Raw genomic sequence first — 25,117 nt, 5'->3', positions numbered from 1 at the left:
TGTAGTCCCAACCACCTGGCAGGCTGAAGCAGGAGGATCATATGAGCCCAGGTGTTCAGGGCTACAGTGAGCTATAATTGTGCCACTCATTGTACTCAAATTTGGGTGATAGAGCTAGACCCTGTCTCTATTAACAAAATAAAAATAGAAAAGAATCTTTTCTTCTTTGATACTTCATGCCTTCAGAATGTTCTCAAGGGCCTTTTGCCTGATATTTAATGCCCATCCAGATTTGTCTCAAATTCTTCTAGCATTAAGTTCCAGTATTTTCCTGCGTAAGTCTCCTAAGTATCAATAGCTATTTTCTCCTCTCTGTCTTTGTTTATGTATTTGCACAGCCTTCAGAGTCCCCTCAGATACTTCCTCCTCCAGGATGCTTTCCCTAATCATATCAATGGAAAATAAACATCCAAAGCAATTGATTTGCATTATTCTAGTGGCATGTGTCACATCCTAATTTGTTTAACAAATGTTTGTTATGTGTATCTTATTTCATTTACTAGCTTGTAAATATCTTAAGAATGGGAACTGGTAACTTATCAACTTGACCCAGTAAACAATTACTGAGCAATCATTGACAAATGGATAAAAGTATAAAGAATTTAGTTTTTACTTCTGTAAATCCCGAGTAAAATCTATTCCCCCATCTCTGGGCCTGATTGAGCTTATTCAGATGCCCATAAAAAGCAATTACTTGATAACAAACAAGCCAAATATGGCTCAGATACATGATGTATACAGAGGAGATTTTGTTGTAGTAGCTTTGGGACCAAGTCAGCCAGAAGTCAAGAGATTGAAGATCTGACTGCGACTTCCAGTAAAATTGTCAGGTTCAGCCCAGTGAAAGCACAGCAAAGAAAAACATGGTGTTTCCTTGAGTACATAAAATAAAAACTCTTTTTGCCTGAGTTATGTAGATGAAAGCAGAAGTTTGAAGTTTGCTTGTTTGTTTTGAATGAGCTGCTTTAAAAATGCTGGCTGAACTGTTCATAAACAAGTTTTTTTTTTTTAAATAAACCTGTTTGCATTGAGATATGATTGACACATGATAAACATATTTAAAGCATACCATTTGATACATTTTGATGAATGCCTACTCCCATGAAAGCATCCTCATTATTAGAATAATGAATATATTCATCACCCCCAAAATTAAAGGCAAGTTTTTAAACAATTTATTTTTAAAATGAATGTACTTTAAAATTGACATTTTTGTATGTGGTTTTATTACTTCAAATACATGTATAGCTCCATGTAACCATCCCCACAGTCAGGATAAGGACCATTTCATCACCCCAAAAATCTGTTCTCACATACATGTAGCCTTTCTCCACCATTCATCCTTGGCAACCACTGATCTGTTCTTTAACTCTATAGTTTTGTCTTTTCTACAGTGTTATATAAATGGAATCCTACAAGTGTGTACCATTCAGAGATGGGCTTCCCTTACTCAGCATAATGCCTTTTATGCTCATTCTAGTTGTTACAGGTTATCAATTGTGTGTTTGTTTCTTTCCCTTTTTCTTTCCTTTCTTTCTTTTTTGGCTGAGTAGTTTTCCATTGTCTAGATAAACTGTAGTTTGTTTATCCATTCCCCTGCTCAAGGACATTTGCGTTGTTCCTGGGTTTTGCAATGTACAGAGCTGCTAAAAACATTTATGTATGTGTTTTTATGCAGATAGGTAACTTTCTTTTTTAGATTATTTTATGACTCATTTCATAAATAATAATGGGGTGAGAAATTTTTCTGTCTCCATAAATGGGAGGAGTTTCAGATGAATTCTTACAGAGTTGAACTCTCTCAACAGGAGGATGCTATCTTGCCCCATCATTCATGGCCAGCAGTTCTATCTGCCATTGTTCTAGTTCTAGTTTTCCAGATAACATAACTCTCTAAGACAATATAGTGCTGCAGCAGGAGTCCCTATGACCCTGTTCTGATGTGTTATATGGCACGTATTGAGTAGATACATACATCAGAGCAAGTAATTTCACACATTCTGGAGCTGAGAATATTTTTATTCTCATTAGTGAAAGAAGCTGAAATTTTGCATTGGTATGGAAGGTTAGTCTGAAAATTAAAAGAGAGAATTGGAAGAATTCTCAGTCAATAATTGACAGAATTGGAAATAACTATTATGTGTTATTGTTGGAATCTTGTGATTCTCTAGAAATATAAATCTTGGATTTATAATTTATGTATTTATTAAATTTAATGAATATATATTGAACACCTACTATATCCCAGATACTATTATGAATGTATTTATTTTTACCATATTTTAATTATATTAGCATCTTATTAACATATCATTGAAACGTCTTCTTTTCCCCGCCATAGGAGTCAATTTTACAGCTCGATCCAAGCCATTTGCTGTCTTGCCTGTGACTAGGAAGGAGAAGTCGACCATCATCCTGGCTGCTTCCCTGTCCTCTGTGGCCTCATGGCTGGCTCTGAGCTGTCTGGTGTGCTGTTGGCTTAAAAGAAGCAAAAGCAGAAGTATGTAGTTTTTTTTTTTATTTTGGAATGAAAATTTCTGAAAAAAAAGTCATCATACATAACATATTAATGATTCTTTTTCTTTCCCCAAAGACAAATTTTTGTGAGCTTCTCTAAAATATAAAATTACACAAAGCCAAATTGTTCAATTAATACATTAGAGACAAGGATTGCCTAATCTTAAGTAATAATAGCAATAATAATAAAAACTCATGTTTACTAAATACTCACTATGGAACACATTCTGAGCACTTCAGATAAAGGAATTTATTTAATCTGCACAACAACCCAATGAGGTGGGTGAAAAATATTGTAACTCACTTCAAAAAGTGAGTTAAAGAATCAGGGGAAACCAGCACTTTGGGAGGCAGAGGTGGGTGGATCACCTGAGGTTAGGATTTCGAGACCAGCCTGGCCAACATGGTGAAACCCTGTCTCTACTAAAAATACAAAAATTATTTGGGCATGGTGGCAGATGCCTGTAATCCCAGCTACTCGGGAGGCTGAGGCAGGAGAATTGCTTGAACTTAGGAGGTGGTGGAGGTTGCAGTGAGCCGAGATTGCGCCATTGCACTCCAGCCTGGGTGACAGGAGTGAAATTCTGTCACCAAAAAAAAAAAAAAAAAAAAGAATCCAGGGAAATGTCATCCTCTCCTCCTTTAAAAGGGGAGAGGGCTTAGTTTGTTTGTTTGTTTGTTTGTTTTTTAGCATAGGAATTAAGTAGGTTCCTAAATATTTCCCAGAAGTGGATGCTATTTTTTAATTTTTTAAAGCTGGAGACTTGTAGTCACTGAGGGAAAGAGGCTTTGTAAATGAAGCTTCTTTCTAGAGTGGAGGAGATAGGTGAGCAGATCAGGCATTGGCAAATTCCTTATTCCACCCATTCCCCCAACCCTAGACCAGCCAATGAGTGAAAGAAATACTTGTCTTACTAGGAGGCCCTACAAAACCAAAGTAAAAGCAAGAGTGAAGTTTAAAAGAGGAGAAATAAAGAGAGGCAAAGAGAAAAAGTCAAAATAAAGGTGAGAGGAAGTAGCATAGTCCCACTACTACAACATTCACTGGGCCTGAAGCTCTGAGAGATGCTTGGGAAAGGAGGCTCCACTGTATACATTTTCTGTATTTGAACTGAGCTACAGCCTGGTATCCCTGTTTCTCTCTTCATCCTGTTGATCAGGACTGGACTAACTACAAGGCAGCTGCTTGTCTTTCTGAAGAAGAAGGGGATCTTGGCCTCGTTCTGCCTTATGTTGCTGTGATTTGCAGTTTTTTGTTTTTCCTTCTTAAAGTTCTATCTACATTCAGTGTATGTAGTGCTGTCTGCTTGTAAGTAGAATTTTCATAAATTTTTATCTCATGTAATCCCGTGAAGTAGGTGATTTGATTCTCATCTTCCATTTTGTATCTAAACCTAGTAGCCATGCAGGGGTCTCTCCCTAAGGTCTAACCTCACTTTTAATCCTAAGCTCTAGAGAAGGCTTTTTCTAACTCCTAAGCTCTGCTAACTCCACTTTTGATCCCCCAGCTCTAGATGTGACTTCTTCCTGCGTTTACAAATATATCTATTACTTCAGTGTCTTCCTTTTGCTCTTTCAACCTTTCAATATCTGTGGACACATTACCTTGTATGATATCCCCATATTTTCTTGACTGGGCACAGACTCCTAACTATGTTAAACAAACAAAAAAGATGTAAAGAAATTGCAAGGAACTTTATGAAAGTTTTACAGTAGTCAGATCTGTATAAGTGATTTGTATTTTCTTCCTTATACCTTCTGTATTTTATATTTATTAAGTTTCTAAAATTAACTTTCATTTCTTCAGAATCAGAAAAATATATTGTTCCACAACTTACTCATGAAAAAAGATTCTCTGGTTAAGCTATGTGCTCTCTGTGTCTGTCATTTTCAATTTGGGTCTAAGGACCTTGTTATGCTTTCAATAATTGTTGAGAATCTAAACAACTTTTGTCTATGTGGGTTCTATATCCATTAATATTTCCAAATTAGAAGTTTAAACAGAAAATTTTAAATTTATTCATTAACTTATTTTAAAATAATACATGCATTGCATGTAAACATAACATTTTAAATTAAAAAATTGTATTTTCAAAAAATATATAGTGAAAAGAGTGTGGCATTCTTACAAACCTCTTTAATATCTTCCTTAATAGGCAGCTGGAATCTCTTGGCAGCTTCTGCATTCGACCTATTGCAATGTATTGTTTTTGCTGAAGTATATGAAGCAAACCAGGCTCAGTCAGATACATTGTAGAAAAGGGATGAGCATTTTAATAGCCTTTACAGATAATAGTGGACATTCTTCTTTCTTACTGCACCCAGACTTGACAAGAAGTAGTTACTTAAAGTCCCATCTCAATGGCCTTTTTGTACTTTGTTACATGAAAATCCACCAGTCTCATCATATACTTTGAATGGAGCTTTTAACCATGCATTATGCTTTGGTCATTTTGAAAATATTGTTTCACGGAGTCGTGAAGATCTTCTCAACGTTGACATATTTCATTCTACTATTCAAAAAGATCACATTTGTTAATAACATAAATCATTAAGAATTAGAAACCTGTGAAGCTCATGTAGTTGATACAAGTTTTCCCAAATTCCAAGTTTCCCATGAAAGCTTGAATTTTATCACTGGGAACAAACACTGTAAGTTGTTTCTGTTTTACAAGCTCACTTCATTCATTTGAGAAAAAATAAAATCTGCCAAATATACAAGTATGAATAACCATAATTTCTCAATCATTATTTCAAGCTCTTTCAAGTAAAAATGGTGTTCCATGAAAAAATAGCTAGTTCAGCTCAAAATTCAATTGCAAAATTGCTTTTTCTTGGGAAAATCACATATGAATTTTAAATAAAATTTAATTTTCTTTACTGCTTTATGAAAGATATTCTTAAGTAAAATTGGCTTTTGTTTTTTCTCTTCTTGTTGGTTTTTTGTTTTGTTTTGTTTTACTGTGATTTTATTTCAGGGTATATCCTTCTTGATCATGCCTATCCAAAAAATGTATACCTTGTGGTTTTTACTAGCATTTCTCTAATGATTAGTGATGATGAGCATTTTTTTCATATACTTTTGGCCACATGTATGTCTTCTTTTGAGAAGTGTCTGTTCACGTCCTTTGCCCATTTTTTTAAAATGGGATTGTTTGCTTTTTTGATTTTTGATTTAAGTTCTTATAGATTCTGGTATTAGGCCTTTGTCAGATGCATAGTTTGTGAATGTTTTCTCTCACTCTGTAGGTTGTTTGTTTACTCTGTTGATAGTTTCTTTTGCTGTGAAGAAGCTCTTTAGTTTAATTGGGACCCGCTTTTTTTATTTATGTTTTTGTTGCATTTGCTTTTGGAGACTTCACATGAAAACTTTGCCAAGGCCTATGTCCAGAATGGTATTTCTTAGGTTTTTTTCTACGGTTTTTACAGTTTTGGGTCTTACATTTAAATCTTTAATCTATCTTAAGTGGAATTTTGCATATAGTGAAAGGAAAAGGTCAAGTTTCATTCTTCTGCATATGGCTAGCCAGCTATCCCAGCACCATTTATTGAAAAGGAGTCCTTTCACAATTGCTTGTTATTGTTGGCTTTGTTGAAGATGAGATGGTTGTATGTGTGCAGCTTCATTGTTGAGTTCTCTCACCTGTTCCATTGGTCTATGTGTCTATTATTTTGCCAGTACCATTCTGTTTTGGTTACTGTACCTTTGTAGTATAGTTTGAAGTCTAATATATAATAAGATACCATCTCACACCAGTCAGAATGGCAATTATTAAAAAGTTAAAACAGTAACAGATGTCGGCGAGGTTGTGGAGAAAAGGAAATGCTGATACACTGTTGGTGGGAATGTAAATTAGTTCAGCCACTATGCAAAACAGTTTGGAGATTTCTCAAAGAACTTAAAACAGAAGTTTTCAACTTAGTAATCCCATTACTGGGTATATACCCAAAAGAATATAAATCAGTCTACCAAAAGGACACATGCATTTGAATGTTTATTGCAGCACTATTCACAATAGCAAAGACATGGAATCAACCTAGATGCCCATCAACAGTGTACTGGATAAAGAAAATGTGATACGTATATACCATGGAATAGAATGCAGCCATAAAAAGAATGAAATCGCATCCTTTGCAGCAACATTGATGTGGCTGGAGGCCACTAAACTAAGTGAATTAATGCAGGAACAGAAAACCAAATACTGCATGTTGTCACTTATAAGTGGGAGCTAAACATTGGGTTCACATGGACACAAAGAGAGGAACAATAGAGACTAGGGCCTACTTGAGTGGGGAAGGTGGGAAGGGGGTAAGGGTTGAAAAACTGCCTATTTGGTACTATGTTCACTACTTGGGTGATGAAATCATTTGTACACCAAACCCCAGTGACATGCAATTTACCTGTAACAAACCTGTACATGTACCCCCTGAACCTAAAATAAAAGTTGAAAAAGAAAAAAAAAAGGTCTATTTCCTACCCATAACTATCTCCTTTTCATGCCATGTTATGGCATTACTTTGCCATATTACAAATTTGTTTGTCCTCTGCCATCCAAACTAGAATAAAAGCTCAGTGAGGGTAGGGATCAGATCTTTTTTACTCACCGTAGTATTCCCAGAGCCTTAAACAGTGCCTGACATGAGGAGTGTAAATATATTTTAGATGAATGAATTTATTAAATAAATGAATAGAAGATGAAGTATCTCTTCAGCCAGGGATAGACTGAAGATATACAATCTTCTATTAAAAGCCCTCCTCATCTTGCGTTTGGTGGCTTGTACCAGTCTCAATTCTTTGGTATTGATATCATACTGTAGTTACACAGGTTGTTGACAATGGAGAAGGCTGGGTGAAGATGCTTGAATCCTCCCTGTATATTTCTTGACAACTGCCTGTGAATCAATACTCATTTCAAAATTAAAGGTTAAAAAAAGTATTAGTAATATTCTGTCACTAGCTAATCAGTTCTGTCCAACGGAAGTATAACATGAGCCACATATGCAAGGCACATATGTAATTCTCTAGTAGCCATTTAACATAATATATCAAGAATATTATTCCAACATGTAATGAATATAAAAACATTAGGTAGTTTACACTTTTTTTCAAAATTGAGTGTGTACATTATACTTACAATACATCTCAATTTAACTAGTAACATTTTAAGTGATCAGTAGCCACATGTGTCTGCTATTTGTATCAGACAGTACAGTTTTATACCATAAAGTTGGTGGTCAGTATATAGGATTTTATGCCATTATTTCTTGAACTCTGAATATGTTATATGCTTTCTATTGCATGTATATGATAATTTTGGGACAAGGGTACATACAAGGGAAACACCTAAATGCTGATGGTCCCACTGACAAATAAAAATGTTCTTTTTATCTGAACAAAAAAATCCTTTTTCTTCTCCATTAATACAGAAAGAAAACCTGAAGAGATTCCTGAATCCCAGACTAATAATCAAAATAATCATATCCACATCTCATTCAAACGCCGAGAATCACAAGGGCCCAAAAAAGAAGACGCTGTGGTGGGAGAAGGTAAGCTTGGAGGGTGGAGATGATCCCCACAGGAGAGACCCACTGTGGATGGTCTGAGCCTCCCTCTCCTTCAGCTCTGTCTCTGAAGCAATTTGGTTTATAGCCCCTTCTTAGTCTTTGTTACTTTCCTTCAAAGAAATTATACCCCAGCAGAAAAATACACAGGTCTGGCTGGTTCACTCAGCTATTCACCAATTATTTGAATTGATATTTATATTGTTTTTAGTAGAAGATTATTGGTTTAACATTTGAGTTCGTTACATAGAGGAAAGGGAAAACCAGAGTATAGGCATATAATCTTTCTTTTAGCTATTGCAAAGCTGCCAATTTGGCAACATTATTGAATTTGGGAAGAAGAGTACAGTCGCCAAATACCAACTATGCAAATTAGATTGAGTACAGAACCCTCGACAAATGAGTCAGCTTTGTTAAGCTGTGCTTTGTTGTTTAGTTGTACTTTTAGCAAAATGTAGTATTTGCCTCTATGGTGTGTTATGTCAGAAGATATTACTTGTTATATTGTTAAATTGCCATTAGAATTAGTGCCAAACAGAGAAAAGATGAGCATTTGCCTGGGATGAATGCTTTGCCCTTGTCCTACTAAGAATGCTGCAAATAGGAAGACTGGGCAGAGCACAAGATGACTTTGCCAAGTATGGGTATGATACATGAAAAATATTCATATAATTTCCATGGGCCTGAAACGTTTTAAAACATGTACTCCAAAGAGTCAATTATCATATTTTCTGCTTGAAAAGGCTTACCAATCTTAGTGGTTCTGAATGCGTGTTTAAGCAAAAAATAGCAGTCCAATGTTATTCTGCCTCTAAGTAGCTGAGTGAGATCTTTCATGTGTGTGTTTATGTGCATGTGTGTGTGTGTGTGCATGCACGCATGAGCATGAGTGTGTATCAGTTTGTTTGCTTGTTTGTATATTTTTCCATGAAAGAAATAAAGGTTTGTTTGTTTTTTTCAATTTTCCCATCATATTAGTTAGCCATACTCCAGTTCCTGGACCTGCACCAGAAGGTGGTAGAGGGTATGGGGGTGTGGTTGGGAGTGCTATTGAAATAAATAGAGAAAGAGAGAAGGGGATGGGAATAATTCAAGATTCCATCTAAGATTATTCTAATTTTGGTTTTTAGAAGCCTCTTGACCATATTATTGCATGTAAACTCAGGACAGGTGTTTGAACGCTGCCATCTGAATAGCTCTTCGTATTCAGCTGCCATCTGCAGAGAGTGGCAGGAGCAGTACTAATCTCTCTCTTAATCTCATATGGCCATCTATGTGAATTTCAGTGGCCCGCTTAAATTAGCTACATTATGCAGTCCACAGTGCCTAACTGTTTTATTAAGGAACTTTTTTATGTGGTGGCTTATTAATAAATTATTAGGAATGAGACAGGGAAAGGGCTCTGTGGAAAAGTTTAGATTGAAGAGAGGGGAGCATCAAAGAGGCCATTTTATTAGGACATACAAGTTAAAAATAGAAAAATGTGTTATCCGAATCCTCCTCTGGGGATCACAGCAGATTCGTTTCCTTATCTTCTAAGCTTTGTACAAATCTGAAGAGTATCGTTTTGAAGACAAATAATGAAGCATCTCCTGCTTTTCTTTGGAAATTATTACCAGCTATGAAACACCTACTTATTGGTAGCTTTACATAAATTTTGTTTCATTCTATTATTGCCATGGCACTTTAGTTTCCCTTTTCCCTCTGTGTTTTTAAACTTTTAACATTTGCTGATAAAGTGACTGGCTGTCTCTTTCTCTCCAGCACTTTGCCTTCACTAAGCACTACCATAGCACTTAGGATTATTGAGCTGTTGGAACTGAGCATGACTACTAGATTCAGATTATAAATTTACCACATTACAGCTTTTACCAAAAATGGCATGGTACGGTCAGGGTGCTAGAAAGTTGTGATGGGGGAGGAAGAGAGTAAAGTATACATCCCTCCTATTTTACTGTTGCCAGGTTTTTTGATATCAAGAGCCATCTAAGCCCTCTTTTTAAATCCATGTCTGCTCATGTCACTCTTCTACTCATAAGATTTAATGAATTCTCATTGTCAGTTGGAGAATCAGGATACTGTGACAGTTAAGAGCATAGAACCCAGAAGTCCAACAGACTGGGTTTAAATCTGACTCCCTGTTGACAGACTTTGTGGCCTCAAGTAAGAGAACTAATTTCTCTGTGTGTTTCAGTGTCCTCATCAGTAACATGGCCCTAGTGATACTGGCCATAGTTATGGTTATTATACAGAATAAGTGAATTACTGTCAGTAAAGAGCACAGAACAATTTCAGGCACACTATGTGTGCTATATATGTGTTCACATCCAAGGGTCTTTTGGATTCCAGTAGTTATTACAACTGCTGGGGAAAAAAAAGACCCGCCTCTGCCTTCTTCTAAAAGAAATGTATTAATAGAAATTTTATCCAGGTTCACCAACTATACAAAAGGATGATGAATGCACATTTTTTTGGGGTCCTAACAGTTTTCTGCTGGCTGCTTTAGCTTCATAAGAATGACAGGGATAGGAAAGGACAGAGATAGCTTCATCTGGAAGCAAAGGAGCTGAGAACTAGAAATTGTCTCAAGTTCTCAGGAAAGCAAAACTATGTTTGGAAATTATTGATAAATAATGTGTCCATGTCATATAATAAAAAATGAACATTTTCTATTTTAAAACATGGATAAAATATAGTAGTTGTCCCACAAGACAACTTTAAAAAATAATCAGGAATAACAGCGTGCCCACTGAATAAGATGAAGAGCCTGGTATGGTGGTATGCACCTGTATTTCCAACTATTCAGGAGGCTGAGGTGGAAGGATTGCATGAGCCTAAGAGTTTGAGGCTGCAGTGAGCTATGAAAATATCCACTGCACTCCAACCTGGGCAACATAATAAAACCCTAGTCTCTTAAAAAAAATTAAAAAAGAATAAAGAGTTCCAATTCTATTTTCAATCAAGATCCAATATCATAATTAACAATGGAATATAAGAGGAATTCATATTCAAATGAGGAAAACACATAAGTCATTCTTACCATAATTTTATAACATATATTTGGAATGCTAAGAAACACAGCATATATAAAACAAATTGGCCAGTCATGGTAGCTCACACCTGTAATCCCAGCACTTTGGGAGGCCGAAGTGGGCAGATCACCTGAGGGCAGGAGTTTGATACCAGCCTAGCCAATGTGGTGAAACCCCGTCTCTACTAAAAATACAGAAAAAATTAGCTGGGTGTGGTGGCACATGCCTGTAGTCACAGCTACTCGGGAGGCTGAGACTGGAGAATTGCTTGAAACCAGGAGGTGGAGGGCGCAGTGGGCCAAGATCATGCCACTGCATTCCAGCCTGGGTGACAGAGCGAGACTCCATCTCAAAAAAAAAAAAAAAAAAAAAAGATAAATAAAAATACAACAAATTAAGAGGACAATGATGGAAGTTGTTTGCAGATTATATGCTTTTTTAAGAATAACTTAAAAGATTCAACCATTAACTACCATGATTTATAAATATTTTGAATAACTCACTCAAATATAATGTCAGTCCAAAAAATTGTATAGGTCAATGGTATATATTTAGAAAAAAAAAAAGAAATGTACAATAGAGACCAAAGGATATACTGCCTTGAAAAAAGTCTTAACCAGTGTTATGTTGAACCTATATAAAAATAAACTATAATTTATTAAATAGTATAAAGAGAAGACTTGAATACATAGGGAATTATAGTATGTTTCCAATTAGATTGACTATTATTGCAAATGCCTCAGTTTTTCTCAAATAAATGGGATTAATGCAATTCCAATCATTCTTTGCAATGTTGAATAGCATAAGATGGATTCCAAAGTTCATCAGAAAATATAGACTAATGATACAAAGCCAATTTTCTAAAATAAATAGATTTTATGATAGTGGAAATGGGTAGCCCTATCAGGGAAATAATATTTATGTCACTATTCTTAAGATAATGTGATTCTGTTGCAAGAATATATGGGCACATTAGTGGAAATAGCCCCAATTAGGTAGATATAGATAGCATATATAGGTAATAGATACAGGAATGAAATATATAATAAAAGAGAAAATAAAAGTAAATATAAAGGAAAACAGTTTATAAAAGGTTTAGCAAATTTGACTATTTAGAACATTTATCAGTCTCGATTCACATTTTATAAAATATTACAAAGGAAATTCCAGATGGATTAATGAGTTAAATTAGGTTTACTAAAACACATCCATTTCTAGAGTATCACAAAAACAATGAAATGCAGATTACTTATGATATAATGTGCAACTACAGACATTTTCCTTTTATTTTTCTCTAATTTTTATGTCTCCTCAATTGTCATACATTGCTTATTAAAAAGAAATAATATTTTTCACATAAAGGAACAAATTCTCTAGAGAAGATAGAAGCATTAGTATTTAATTATGGCATATACATTCCCTGATATGTGGGCAGGACTATTGCCCATTATTGACAAATGAGAAACCAAGATGGTTGATTCTTGTTGTTGGTTGATCTGTTGTTCATCCCTCTGCTTCAGATCCTGTTTAGGCTCAAAAGTCCAGGCAGTTATATTTGGCTTTCTGTACTGAATCCAGATCATCCAACACTGAATGTTGCACATGGAACTAGGCTCAAAAAATATGAACAGGGTAGGGGGAGGTAGAGAGAGAGAGGGGAGATTCATTGTTAATATTCTTATTGCAAAAGAAGCCAGTGACTAGTACCCACACAAATTTTAAAAGTCAAAGGCACAGTGCATATTTGCTGCTCAAGAAAGTTTTGGAAGTTGGAAGAGGCTAAGGATAGCTGGAAAAGCTGTAGCTGACTGTGGGTGGACCCGAAAGAACCCAGAACCAGTGAGTCCTCCTTTCCATAGAGAAGAGATATAGGTTCCCCATATTGTATCCCATTTTCCCTAAAACTTGATCAAATCCACCAGTGGGATTCTAAGAGGCATGGAGGAACAGTTTAAAATCCCATCTTTTCATTTTAATGGGAACTCATCAACAAGGCAGAGGTGGAAAGGAGGCATGACAATTCATATGTTTTGATACTCACTATCCTTCCTTCCCTAAAACCCAAACATTCAGCTGAATGCCTTAGGACACGTATCTGCTATAAATTCATTTTTTATCTAATTTGTCTGAGATCTAAGCTTCCTGTGGAGGTCCGAGATCAAAGGATTTGATTCCTTCTGATGTCGGCGCTGACACATAATGTGTGCTGACTTAGTTCTGTCTATAACCTCACAGTAGGAGGCGGCCAGCCTCTCTGGGCACCTTTACACAGTGAACTTTCATTTCGGCTGGGGAGTCTGTCAGGTATGTTGCTGATTGGAGCTGCCATGTAAATAATTCATGGGAGATTTTTAAATGTTTTGGGGTCTGCAAAGGAAAGCTATGCTTGTGTTAGTCTTTCATGAATAGATGCGGACTTAAAGAACAAGGGGGAAAAGATTTCCAATGAAGGTCTCTCAAAAACAAGATAACAGTATCTTCAATGGGTTGAAAATAGGCGACTTGCAGTATTTGATTCCTCTTGTATGAAGCACTATTGGTTTTACCAAGGGATTAAAATTCAAAGCCTTTTCTGTCTTTTTAAAGTTTGCTTCTACCTGATAATTTATTATTCTTGTTCTTTGGTTATTTGCTGATCCTGATAAACTATGTCTTTTCCACCTGGTGGGAGCAGTAATTATGGAGATGATGCCCAGCTCAGTGCTTGGCAGAGGACTGGGCATAATGAGGGAGCAAGGTTGACGGCACACAAACATTTCTTCCTTGAAGGAACTCAAATTCCTAAAAGGAAGATGAGACTGTCACATAAGGAAAGGTGACTAATAATAGAAGCAACTGTGCAGGTCAAATGAGAAACTCCAGACAAGTATTGAGGCATAAATCAATGTAGTTTGAGCTGTGAAGAAACACTTCTGGAAGGAGCTGCAGGTTCCTTAGGAAAACTAGGGTAACCTGAAAGTTCTTATAGCTCTAAGCAAGAGAATCATCCCATAGTTTGATGGCTGTAGAAGATACATGCTAGACAAATGGACTGTGGAACAGGAGACAGAAAATGTGAATAACATGGGCTTATCATAATATTAGTAGATGTGTCATGGAAATAATAGGAACAACATGATTATCTTTTTTTACTGCTCTAAATCAAAAGCATTATATATATATATATATATATATATATATATATATATATATGTGTATATATAATGTTATTACTTTCTCTCATCCTCACCTCATTTTCCAGATTAAATTGAAGTGGGAAATTGGTATTGTCTATCCCAATACTGTCGCTTATAGTATGAATCAGACAGGATTACTATCTCCTAACACAAACCAAGACAGCTCTCAATGAACTCAGGAAAAAAATAACAAAAAGCTTAATAAGTTAAGCATCTTCAATACATACAAATGCGTGGTTAATGTATTTGGTGGTGAGATGTGAGAAAAGCAGGGACAGTAAACGTAATAAAAGTAGATGACAGTATTACCATCTACCCCCCAGGGTTTAGGACAAGTTCAACCTTTTTCTCACTGTAAGGCATATGAATAGTGACCTTTGCATGCATGGTATACTCCCATGCATGTATCCCACTGAACATTCTTAACTTTCCATTGCAGTCTTTATCTTTACACAGTATTATATGGTGCCTAGATCATCTGTTTATGTATATTGTACTCTTCTGAGTTGATGTTTAGGTCTGTTTAATAGAAAAATAAGAGACAAATAAAATATCAAAGAGGAAATCAATTAAAACAACATTGTTAAAATAAATATATTTTAGTAAATTTTGAAGTAGCACCTGAGAATAAATTAAAATTATGCAACTAAAGCCCAGAGAGGCTGAAAGGATGAAAGTCATGAAGCCAGATAGCAGGAGAAGGGGAACTTGGGCCTAATTTTGTGACTTGAGTGTAATGTGCCATCTCTCCTTCTACTGTTATGCAACCATACATGTACACACTCATATACATAGATGTTTATGTGATTATTTATGCAAATATTTATATTCATGTTTTTATAATACCAAAGATATTTACATTGTGAACTTGGTATAAGAGCCTAAGTATTAGATAGGACTGGTTTTTATAGTTCATATCTCTTAACACAGGTGTGAGTTGGCCTGTTGATAAGTTGGCCTGTTGGTAAGTTGGCCTGTTGGTAAGTGTGAGTTGGCCAGTTGGTAAGGCCTGACCATGGTCTGGTTTTTGCATTGAAGCCTAGCGCTTACAATGAAAAATCCTCATTCAATTATCAACATCATGTAAGTATTTTTTGAGGAAGAAGTATTACCAATTTTTTATTACATATTTGAAGTGTCTGATAAAAGATATTTGGAAATCAAAGAGCTGATGTAATTCAATCTTTGATTTGACAATATCTTGTCAGAAATGCTAAGTATGCAAAATGTGTAATTAACTGGTTGAAAACTAAATCCATTTCTTCCCCTATTTCTTTTCCCCCCAGATATGAGAATGAAGGTCATGCTGGGCAAGGTGAACCAGTGCCCCCACCAGTTGATGAATGGAGTGTCCAGAAGGAAAGTTAGCCGCCACATTGTCCGAGAGGAAGAGGCTGCTGTGCCTGCTCCTGGTACTACCGGCATCACATCCCATGGGCACATCTGTGCTCCAGGTGCTCCTGCTCAGCAAGTGTACCTGCAAGAGACTGGGAACTGGAAGGAGGGCCAAGAGCAGTTGCTCAGATACCAGCTGACAGGCCAAGATCAGCTGCTGCTGCTATGCCCAGACTTTAGACAAGAGAGGCAGCAGTTGCCAGGGCAAAGTCGGCTGAGTAAGCAAAGTGGCAGCTTGGGGCTTTCCCAAGAGAAGAAAGCCTCCTGCGGGGCCACTGAGGCATTCTGCCTTCATTCAGTACACCCAGAAACTATTCAGGAGCAACTGTGATCAGGGAAGTTGCGGGCATTTGGCCTGAAAGGCAGAATATTCCCAATATTTCTGGATAATAAGCTGGGGAAGTGAGGACTGTCCTGCTGGGACAACTAAGAAGAGAGAATGTGGACTCTGAATCCCTTTTTCAACTTTAAAATGGAAAACAGTCATATAAATGCTTACAGACTGAAAAATGTCTCATACATATTTTGCAGCTATCACAATCCTAGTTCAATGCTAGGCAAATTATGGCACTTGTTAATTATTTACCAGTTTTTAACTTAAGCCTGATTTTAACAACTTGATAATGGCGTAATACTGACTTATACCAGCAGGGGTTATTATTAAGCATTCTCTGGATTGACCACCCACAATGCTTTGAGCTTCTCCTATAGAAGGGATCATGAAAAGGTCTGGTCAGCTACAGTTTAATTCCACACTGTTACAGAAAAGCATTTCTTTATCCTGTAGTAACATTTGAAGGGACAGTTCAACACCCTGCTCCCTGATCTGTCAGAGCTTACCTTCCAACCACAAGGCAACTTCCTGGCTTTTTACAAGTGGATTTTATTTCATGGTTTAAATTCAATCATTATTGAGAACCTACAGTAGTGTGAGTGTATCAAATTTGCACTTCATGAGGATTTACACATGAAAATTGATATTCTCATGGGCTTTGCTGAGAGTTTAGTTAAGGACAAAGATGTAAAAATGCCAAATTTGGGAAAGGAAATTTTGTATGACCACTGTTGTATTTTTCAGTGATTCTCTCTGTTAGTAGCTGGGTCACATTTACAACTGGAAAAGAACTACATTGGGAGATCAGAGAAAGCCAAGTGGCCAAGTCCTTTATCAAAAAGCTGCTTTTTGGAGAAGATGATGCATAAAGCTGTGATACTAAGGAGAGGAGAGATTATGTCATATGCAACTGCTCTAGGATGTGCAGGGGGTTTAAATGGAGATCAGAACAAAGGCTCACCTGGTATTGATACGTTTGGTAAGGTTGTTAAAGGCAATTTCACCAAATTCACACATTTGTATGGGGCCCATTTCTTTTCAAACTGAAGAATACTTTAAACAGCCTGACTGTGTCCTTGGCTCTGGATCCAGAAGGCCTTATGCTCCAAGCATGTAAAGAAAAGATCGCAGGAATGTGGAGAGCTTCCAAAAAGAGATTGCTCTCAGATTTTCCTGAAAATCCTGAAAACCAGGATTTTCCAATCTCTACAATGTTAAGGGGTTGTTGTGTAGTTGCGTTGGAAGAGAGAAAGGAAACACACTCTTTCATTGCTGAATTCTAAATAATGATGCCCTGAATTAGTTCTATGAGAAGTACTGGCAGACAGCTGTTATGTCTGCAGGGCATCAAGGGGCAGGTGTGTCTCACCCTACTAAGAATTGGCAGAAACGTTTTAACCTCTTCTTTAGGCATCTGGTGAGTATTGCAGATCTTCAGGCTGTCCCTAAAAGGAGGTAGGTAGCCTTCTCTGTGGTCACTGTGTTGGATTTGGAAGAAAATATAAGTAGATGTTAAGGTCAGTGCTCCCCAAGAGATTTCAATCCAGGCTATCTGTGTTCAGGGAATGATTTGCAAGAAGTTGGTTTATAGACGTTTACTCTGGAGGCACAAGCTGGCTGCCATGCTGAGTAAGTCCTCTTTGTAGATGATGTATTTTGCTTGGGCACCAACAGAATTAAAAACGAAAAACAAAAAAATAACTCGAATGACTTAGGCAGAACATGCCTTCCCTAGTTTAATTAGTCCCTGTTATAACCAGTTATTTATCTTTTTTTGTAGATTCTCGGTCTTGAAGTCATTTGCCTTTGCAATCTCTACTTTAGTATACTCATTGGATCCTCAAAGAGCCGTAAGCTTTTTGGAAAAAAACATTTCAGAAGTGAAGGCTTTTGAGGTTTATAAAATGGTAGCAGTCTTAGTCCTTGCCCTGCCTCAGTTTGCCTGCACATTCTTTCTTTCATTTCCTCGGATTCTTTCACCACTTTTTAAGTTTTTTTCCACAGGTATTTTTCCTGAGCTCTATACCATGCATTTAGCTGCCTAGTGAGAATATCCAGTAGGTTATCCTATAGCTACTATGAAGTTAACACAGCCCAAAAACCTACTTCTCCTTGTGTTTTTTTCCAACTCAATGAATGACATCACTGCACTCAGACCAGAAATCTAGAAGTCAGTCATGACTCTTCATTCTATTTCGCCCTTCGCAAAGAGTTAGCTGCCAGCTCTGTTATTTCTGCCCCTTCTTTACCCTTCTCCCAATTTTTATTATCTTCTTATTTATCCTCTATGTGTCACAAGACCAATCTTTCTGGGAGGCATGTTTTATCCTATCCCTCTGCGTAGGAATAACCATAATTATCTTACTAATTCCATCCCAGAAAAGCCTGTGATCCCTGAGGCCAGAATTGACTCTTTGGGCCTAAATAGCAGCTATAAACATCTTCAGTAACTTGCCAGGCTCTAGCATGTGGCATGGAATTTTGGCATCTAGCTAAAATTCCTCAACCCATAGTTAAGCTACTCCTCTTTCTCCTAAAAAAAAAAAATGAGAGAATTGGGGAAACACCAAAAGCAAAGAGAGCAGCTCTATGTTCATTCATGTCTGGAGATGAGCCAATTTGAGCACCACTGTAGGCCAACTCTAAATTTATTCAGATCGTTAACATGGGTAACCCAGCAAATATTTCCCAGCAGTGACAATCTACACCCTTTATCTAAATAAATATTGAGATGTGCTTTTTTCCTGTGTTAGTTCAAAGAATCTCTTCTTGCCTCCCATTGCTGATTTTCTGTATTGATGGACTCATTTCTCTCAAGAGATTGGACAAGCTAAAATTCTAGAGAGTTCAAAAGTGTTTGAAAGTACATTTTAAGTGTTCTCACCACAAAAAATGCTAGTGTGTGAGGTGATACATATGTTAATTAGTTCAACTGATCCATTCCACAATGTATACATATTTCAAACTATCGAGTTGTACATGATAAATATATACAATTTTTATTTGTCAAATAAAGAACGTCTATAAATATTTATAGATGTCAAAATTGAGAAAGAAGTATATATGGAGCCACGGTTGTTTTGACCATCTCTCCATGCTTTTTGTTTGGGGAGGGGGACATTTTTTGGGGGGCAAGGACTGTGTTCAGGGAAAGTACCTGACCAACAGAACTTCAAGTCTCTTCCAGAGTGCGAGACTCAGCTTATCTGATCAAGGTGAACTTGCCCTTCAATAGACTTGCCCTTGTTACTGCCCAGTGAGGCCACCAAGGACCAAGAACAGTTGAGCTCTCTCAGGGCCTTCCCCTTTCAACAATTTAGTTGAATGACTCCCTTCCATCTATCAGTCTTACTCCAAATATATGAAATTACTATACATTGAAATGCATGCAAACTATATGCAAAAATGAGTATGAGGAAATCAAATGTAAATCATATGCAAATATTATTCAACCAAGCTTCTATAAAATTGTACGTGTCAATAACAGTAAAGAATTTTAATTAATTCTGTCATTTAAAATTCATGCATTCCATATTTTGCTTTCAGAACTTATAGTCTATGCCAATTTTGAAAAAACTATAAGCACAAGAAATTAAATACTATTGAGTATAGAACTGTTGATTTCAACATACACTATAGCACTTTGACTAATTACAGATATATTTGAGAGAAAAGTCACATTTCTACAAGGTAATTTTCAAAGAGAAATAAAACATTTCTGTAAACTTAAATGTGGATTAAGTGGCAGAATACAGAGATTTGAATGTTTACAAATATTCTTCTAGCATTTGTTCTTTTTATTTGGTGATTTCTTTGCTTGGAACAATTTAGAAAATTTATTTAATGCATTTTTAGGACTTTCTAGATTTTAAGGGATTCAAATAATTAATTGTCCATACATTATCTCTTATCAGTCCCAAGATAATCTTATTTATTATCACTTTACATTTTATTTCAAAATTAGTAGCTATAACAAGGTGAAGGAAATACCTACTCTTCTCTCCATTTTATAAATAAAAAAGTCAGTTGCCATAACTTTGTTAGGGTCCAAGGCAAATTACAAAAATTGTTTCGACTATATTTTTTCCTTTTAACATTTCCTCAAGTTAATGGTATGTCATTTAGTAGAATGACTCATGTAGAAAATTATTCAAGTTATGCTGTTATAGTAAAAAAAAAAAGCAAATCTCAAAACCATCTGTATAGTATGCTTTTACTATAGTTTGCTTATACATAGAACAATTATGAAAAGATAGTCAAGATAATTTTGTAAGTAATAGGTACCTCCAGGGAATGGAGTAGAAAATATGGGTTGATTTGCACTTCAAATCTTATATCCTTTTGTATTTCAATACTTTTATAAATACATTTACTATTGAAATAAATTTAAAAATATTTTCTCCAAGTTATGATTGACCAGAGATTGGCAGTCTCTTTAGATCTCAGCCAGGGATGGGACATGCTTACAGGAAATGCTCTTAGTCTTTGCAGAAATGCTTATAGAAAATGCTGTTAGTCCTTGAAAAACTAAAATAGATGCAAAGGAGAAGAAAAAGAGTCTGAGTGGAAGATGAATGGACTGAGAAAAGAGGCCAGGGAGGAATGAAAGGAAAAGTAAGGGAAGTCTATAGGTGAGGAAGAGAAGGTGCTATGGACAATAGTGGTTAGATTGTGACTGGATCTGCTTTACTACCACAGTGTCCCTGGGTTATTATACAAGGCATGTCACCAAGGGTTCCATTTGGGTGAAGGGCCTATAAGGAAAAATCGTATATGGTTATGGCCTCAGTATCACTCCTAAAATCCAGATATAAAACAGTCTCCTTCTCATCGCACTCTTATAGAGGAGACCCTGTGGAAGCAGATGTGTACCCCAAGTCAACATAATACCCACATCACTGAGACATGCCCACCCAATAGTATGCCTCCCTCCCCCATGTTAGTGCCACCTTGTGTATTTCTTCCAGTCCAGCTCCATGAGAGCTTATTCTAAGCCTATACTATGTGATACTGATATTCAGTGCTGCATAACATTTTGGTTAAAAATGGACCACAATACAATGGTGGTCACATAAGATTATACCATATTTTTCCTGTACATTTTTTATGATTAGATGTGTTTAGATATATGAATACATACCATCGTGTTACAATTGAATTTGGTTCAGTAACTTGCTGTACAAGTTTGTAGACTAGGAGCAATAGGCTATATCATGTAGCCTCAGTGTATAGTAGGCTACACCATTTAGGTTTGTTTAAGTATGCTCTATGATGTTTGCACAATGATGAAATCACCTAATGATGTATTTCTCAGAGTGTATCCCTGTCATTAAACAATTCATGTGTGTATAACCCTGAACACAAAGGTCTGACTCTTGGTAGCAGCTATCACTGTATACTTATCAGGGAGGTTCCAGAGATTCAGGCTCCTGTAATAGAAGCTGAAGTCAAGAGGCTGTGGGCTTTAATTTGCAAACAGTGAATGTGGCCTGAGAAATAAGATTCTCCAAAATTTTTAAAAATTGTTGCATGAATAAATAATCCTAGCTGCTTATCTGTAGTTTGGAGAACTCTAGAAGTGCTATAAATTTGGGCTATATGTCTAATAATACCAAATATCAAGAGTTTCTCCCACCCATATATTTTTATTGTATTTTCAAGGATGTCACTGCTTCGATTATCCTCTCCTTCCAGGATCATTAATCTCTCTCAATCTACTGGTTTACTCCTGTGAGTATCCAACATGGTTAAAAAGCTCCCACTATTGAAAAAAAAAAAAAAAAAAAAAGAAAGGAAGAAAGAAAAAGAAAACATTCCTTGATTCAATAGGCTTCTTCAAATCTCTTTACAATTTTTCTACCTCCACTCCAGCAAATTTGTTTGAAAGACTTTTGTTCACACATTTTATTACTTCCTTGGTTTTCATTCACTCTACCAACTACTTCAATGCATCATCTGTCTCCTTCATCTCTCTCTTTCTTTCTCTCTCTGCCCTATGAGGACACAGTGAGAAGCTGGCTGTTTGTGAACAAGGAAGAGGGCCCTCACCAGCAACCAAATCTGCTGGCACCTCGATCTTGGGCTTTCCAGGCTCGAGAGCTGTGAGAAATAAATGTCTGTTATTTAAGCCACTCAGTCTATGGTAGATTGTTACAGTGGCCCAAAATGACTAAGACATTTTTTCATATCATCAATATTGCATATGCTTTCCACTATATTCTTGAAAGTGTATATTTTAAAGGTTCGCGAGCTTGAAATGGTATCTTATTTTTTTAATGCATTAAATTTAATATAATTTTACACTCCTGCCTCAATGCAGTCTCACCCATCCAATTTTTTTATTGGATAGTGAGATTGGTAATATCAACCACAAATTATATTAACAGCCATTTCAAGTTATTCTTTTAATATTTGTATTTTTTCTTTTAAAAACGATTTAGTGTTTGCATTTTGTTTTATAACCAAATGTTTAACAACTATTTGGATGTATCTTTATCTTGAATTTACTCCTGTGTTACTAGATAATCTTTTATTATCATGGCTTACCAATTTATGACCCATTAATCACAGTTATATCTTAATATGTTGAAATAAATCTTCTAGTAATTTTTTTCAAGTAAGTTACATGGGATATATTATTCCTTAGCCCCTTTGTCATAAAAATGGCTTCATACATGGAACCTTTACTCTGTAAAATTCTGAAAACATCATTCGAGTATTTTCTAACTTTAGTGTTCTAGAAAAGGTGTCAGAAACCAGTGTGAGTTGTTTCTGTGTAGGAATAATTAGAAAATGATACTATCTTTTTTCTGTTATTTAAACATCTGGGCAATTCTTTCTACAGATTCAGTTCTCTCCAAGTGATTCTATTGCCTATCCTCCTTGTATACTAGGCAATAATAATTGCAAAAAGAGGGAAATAATATTTGTAATAAGAAAAGAAGTATTCATAGGGAAGGAAAACTTAAGTATGACTGAAAATATTAGATACGGTATAAGTAGATAGAGAAGAGAACCTTTCAGATAGGAGGAAATATATAAGTGTGACTAGAAGAGTTACTGATTCCCAGATCATGGATTCATCAGTGATGAATTGCTATGGAGTACAGGAAATAAATGGCTGAATGAATAATTAATAACCATTTTAAACATGTGAAATTATATTAAAAAGATGGTAGGTGTGGTTTCAATTCAGATTGGGCCGGACGGAAGAATATCCACTGTAACTGAAGAGATTAGGTATTAGGAAAGAATTCTACTTACTTGGAAAGAAGTGCAAGTATTATGAATATTTCAGCATCCTACTCTGTTGATATTTTTAAGGCATGGTTAAATGTTTCTTCCCTAGTCTAATTTATACACTGGGAGATCACGGAGTAAATGGTCTCTAAATTTCCTCTTTTCTTGATATGCCGAATGAAACTTGCATCAGACATATATGACACCCCAGCTGATACTGTACCTTTAGACCTAGTGAATAGAAGTTTCTGTCCTAAATTCTGTGCTCTAGAGGGCTCCACTTTGACATCACCCCACCCCTAGCTACATTTCTCACACAGACAGGGAATCCATGAAGTCAAGGGGATGTGCCCACTTAGACACCATGCCCACTCCTTTTGGACCATCCATTGCATGCTCAAGGCTGAACTGCCTGCCCAAACAGCCCTGAGCCCTCTGGACCTTGCAGAGGCTTTTTTTTTTTTTTTTTTTGACCAAGTCTTGCTCTGTTGCCAGGCTGGAGTGCAGTGGCCTGATCTCAGCTCACTGCAGCCTCCACCTCCTGCGTTTAAGTGATTCTCCTGCCTCAGCCTCCCAAGTAGCTGGGACTACAGGTGCACGCCAACACACCCAGATAATTTTCATATTTTTAGTACACACAAGGTTTCACCCTGTTGATCAGGATGGTCTCAATCTCTTGACTTCATGATCTGCCCACCTCAGCCTCCCAAAGGGCTGTTTTTTTTTCTTTTTTTTTTTTGTTAGATTCCTCCTTTGTTTATTTTACCAAGTCAAGTGAAGGAAAAAACACTTTGAATTAGAATGTAGAAACATGTCACACCATTGTTGGCATCAATAGAAAGTAATTATAACTAACTTTCTTATCAATAGAAAGTAATTTTAACTTTTGAGTCTCATTTTGTTGTTATGAAAGACACGGATTAAGACATTTACAAATATGTAACTCAAATATCTTCTGATTCTATCGGCCCTTCCTTGCTTAATAATATCTTAGTTCCCTTTGACAAATAATCCTTATTATTTCTAAGGTTCAACAACAACAAAAAAAACAGGCCCCAAATGGGATTCTATCTGGAACTCATAGTGACCATACATCCCTTTTTGGTTCACAGATTCCGCCGTTAGGGGGACCCCATTAAATGCCTCGCTTTCTAGCCTTCTGGTTCTCGGGCTTCTCAGAAGTCACCAGCTATGCTGGCCACAGCAACATGCCCTTCTACCTCCCCTGGGCTGGCACTCATGGATCACACATAGCAAGGACAATGTGACACGCAGAATTTTAAGGTGATCCCATGATCTCAGCCACCTGATGTCCCACCCATGATTAAATAGCAAAGGGATACTGCAGATGAAATTAGGCTTACTAATTAGTTGACCTTAAGGTGGGAAAATTATTTTGGTGGGCCTTACCTCATCTCAGGAATGTCTTAAAAGAAGAGAGTTTTTGTTTACTGGCTGATGGCAGAAGAGGAAGTCAGAGATATGTCAAACTTGGGAATGATTTCATGTGTCCTTGCTCCTTTGAAGATGGAACAGGCCACTTGGCAAGAGATGCAGGTGGCCTCTCAGAACTAAGAGTGGCCCACAGAAGACAGCCAGTGTGGAAAGGGAACTATGGTCCTATCTCCACTACGAAATGAATTATGCCAACCACCTTTATAAGCACGGAAGCTGATTCTTCCTGAGACTCCCAATAAAAGCCCAGACCAACTAACATCTAGATAACAGCCTTATGAGACCCTAAGAACAAAATCCAGGTGAGCCTGCCCAGTCTTCTGACCTACAGGACTGAGATCTAATAAATGGGTGTTGTTTTAAGCCACTATGTTTGTGGTAATTTGTGACACAGAAGTGGAAAACAG

General features: G+C 36.5%; 1 protein-coding gene and 1 long non-coding RNA gene across 7 annotated transcripts in view; one reads left to right on the top strand and one right to left on the bottom strand.

Moving 5' to 3' along the window:
• The window catches only part of PKHD1 (PKHD1 ciliary IPT domain containing fibrocystin/polyductin), a 484,536-nt gene extending 462,728 nt beyond the window's left edge, over window positions 1-21,808 (top strand). For all 6 annotated transcript variants that reach the window (XM_518534.6, XM_016955664.3, XM_009451446.4 and 3 more), the window contains 3 exons: window positions 2,342-2,500; window positions 7,945-8,064; window positions 15,574-21,808. In XM_518534.6, coding sequence (XP_518534.5) covers window positions 2,342-2,500; window positions 7,945-8,064; window positions 15,574-16,013 — 719 coding nt within the window. In that variant the 3' untranslated portion in view covers window positions 16,014-21,808. The remainder of the gene's footprint in view (window positions 1-2,341; window positions 2,501-7,944; window positions 8,065-15,573) is intronic.
• Window positions 12,489-13,268, bottom strand: LOC104006857 (uncharacterized). Its single transcript, XR_680808.3, has 2 exons — window positions 13,153-13,268; window positions 12,489-12,719 (listed from the first exon to the last, which is right to left on the bottom strand). It is a non-coding gene; the product is annotated as an uncharacterized LOC104006857 (long non-coding RNA).
• Window positions 21,809-25,117: the final 3,309 nt, after the last annotated feature.

This window comes from Pan troglodytes, chromosome 5, assembly GCF_028858775.2.
Source record: "Pan troglodytes isolate AG18354 chromosome 5, NHGRI_mPanTro3-v2.0_pri, whole genome shotgun sequence".
Taxonomy (NCBI): Eukaryota; Metazoa; Chordata; class Mammalia; order Primates; family Hominidae; genus Pan; species Pan troglodytes.
This window is presented reverse-complemented; position numbering and strand designations above follow the sequence as displayed.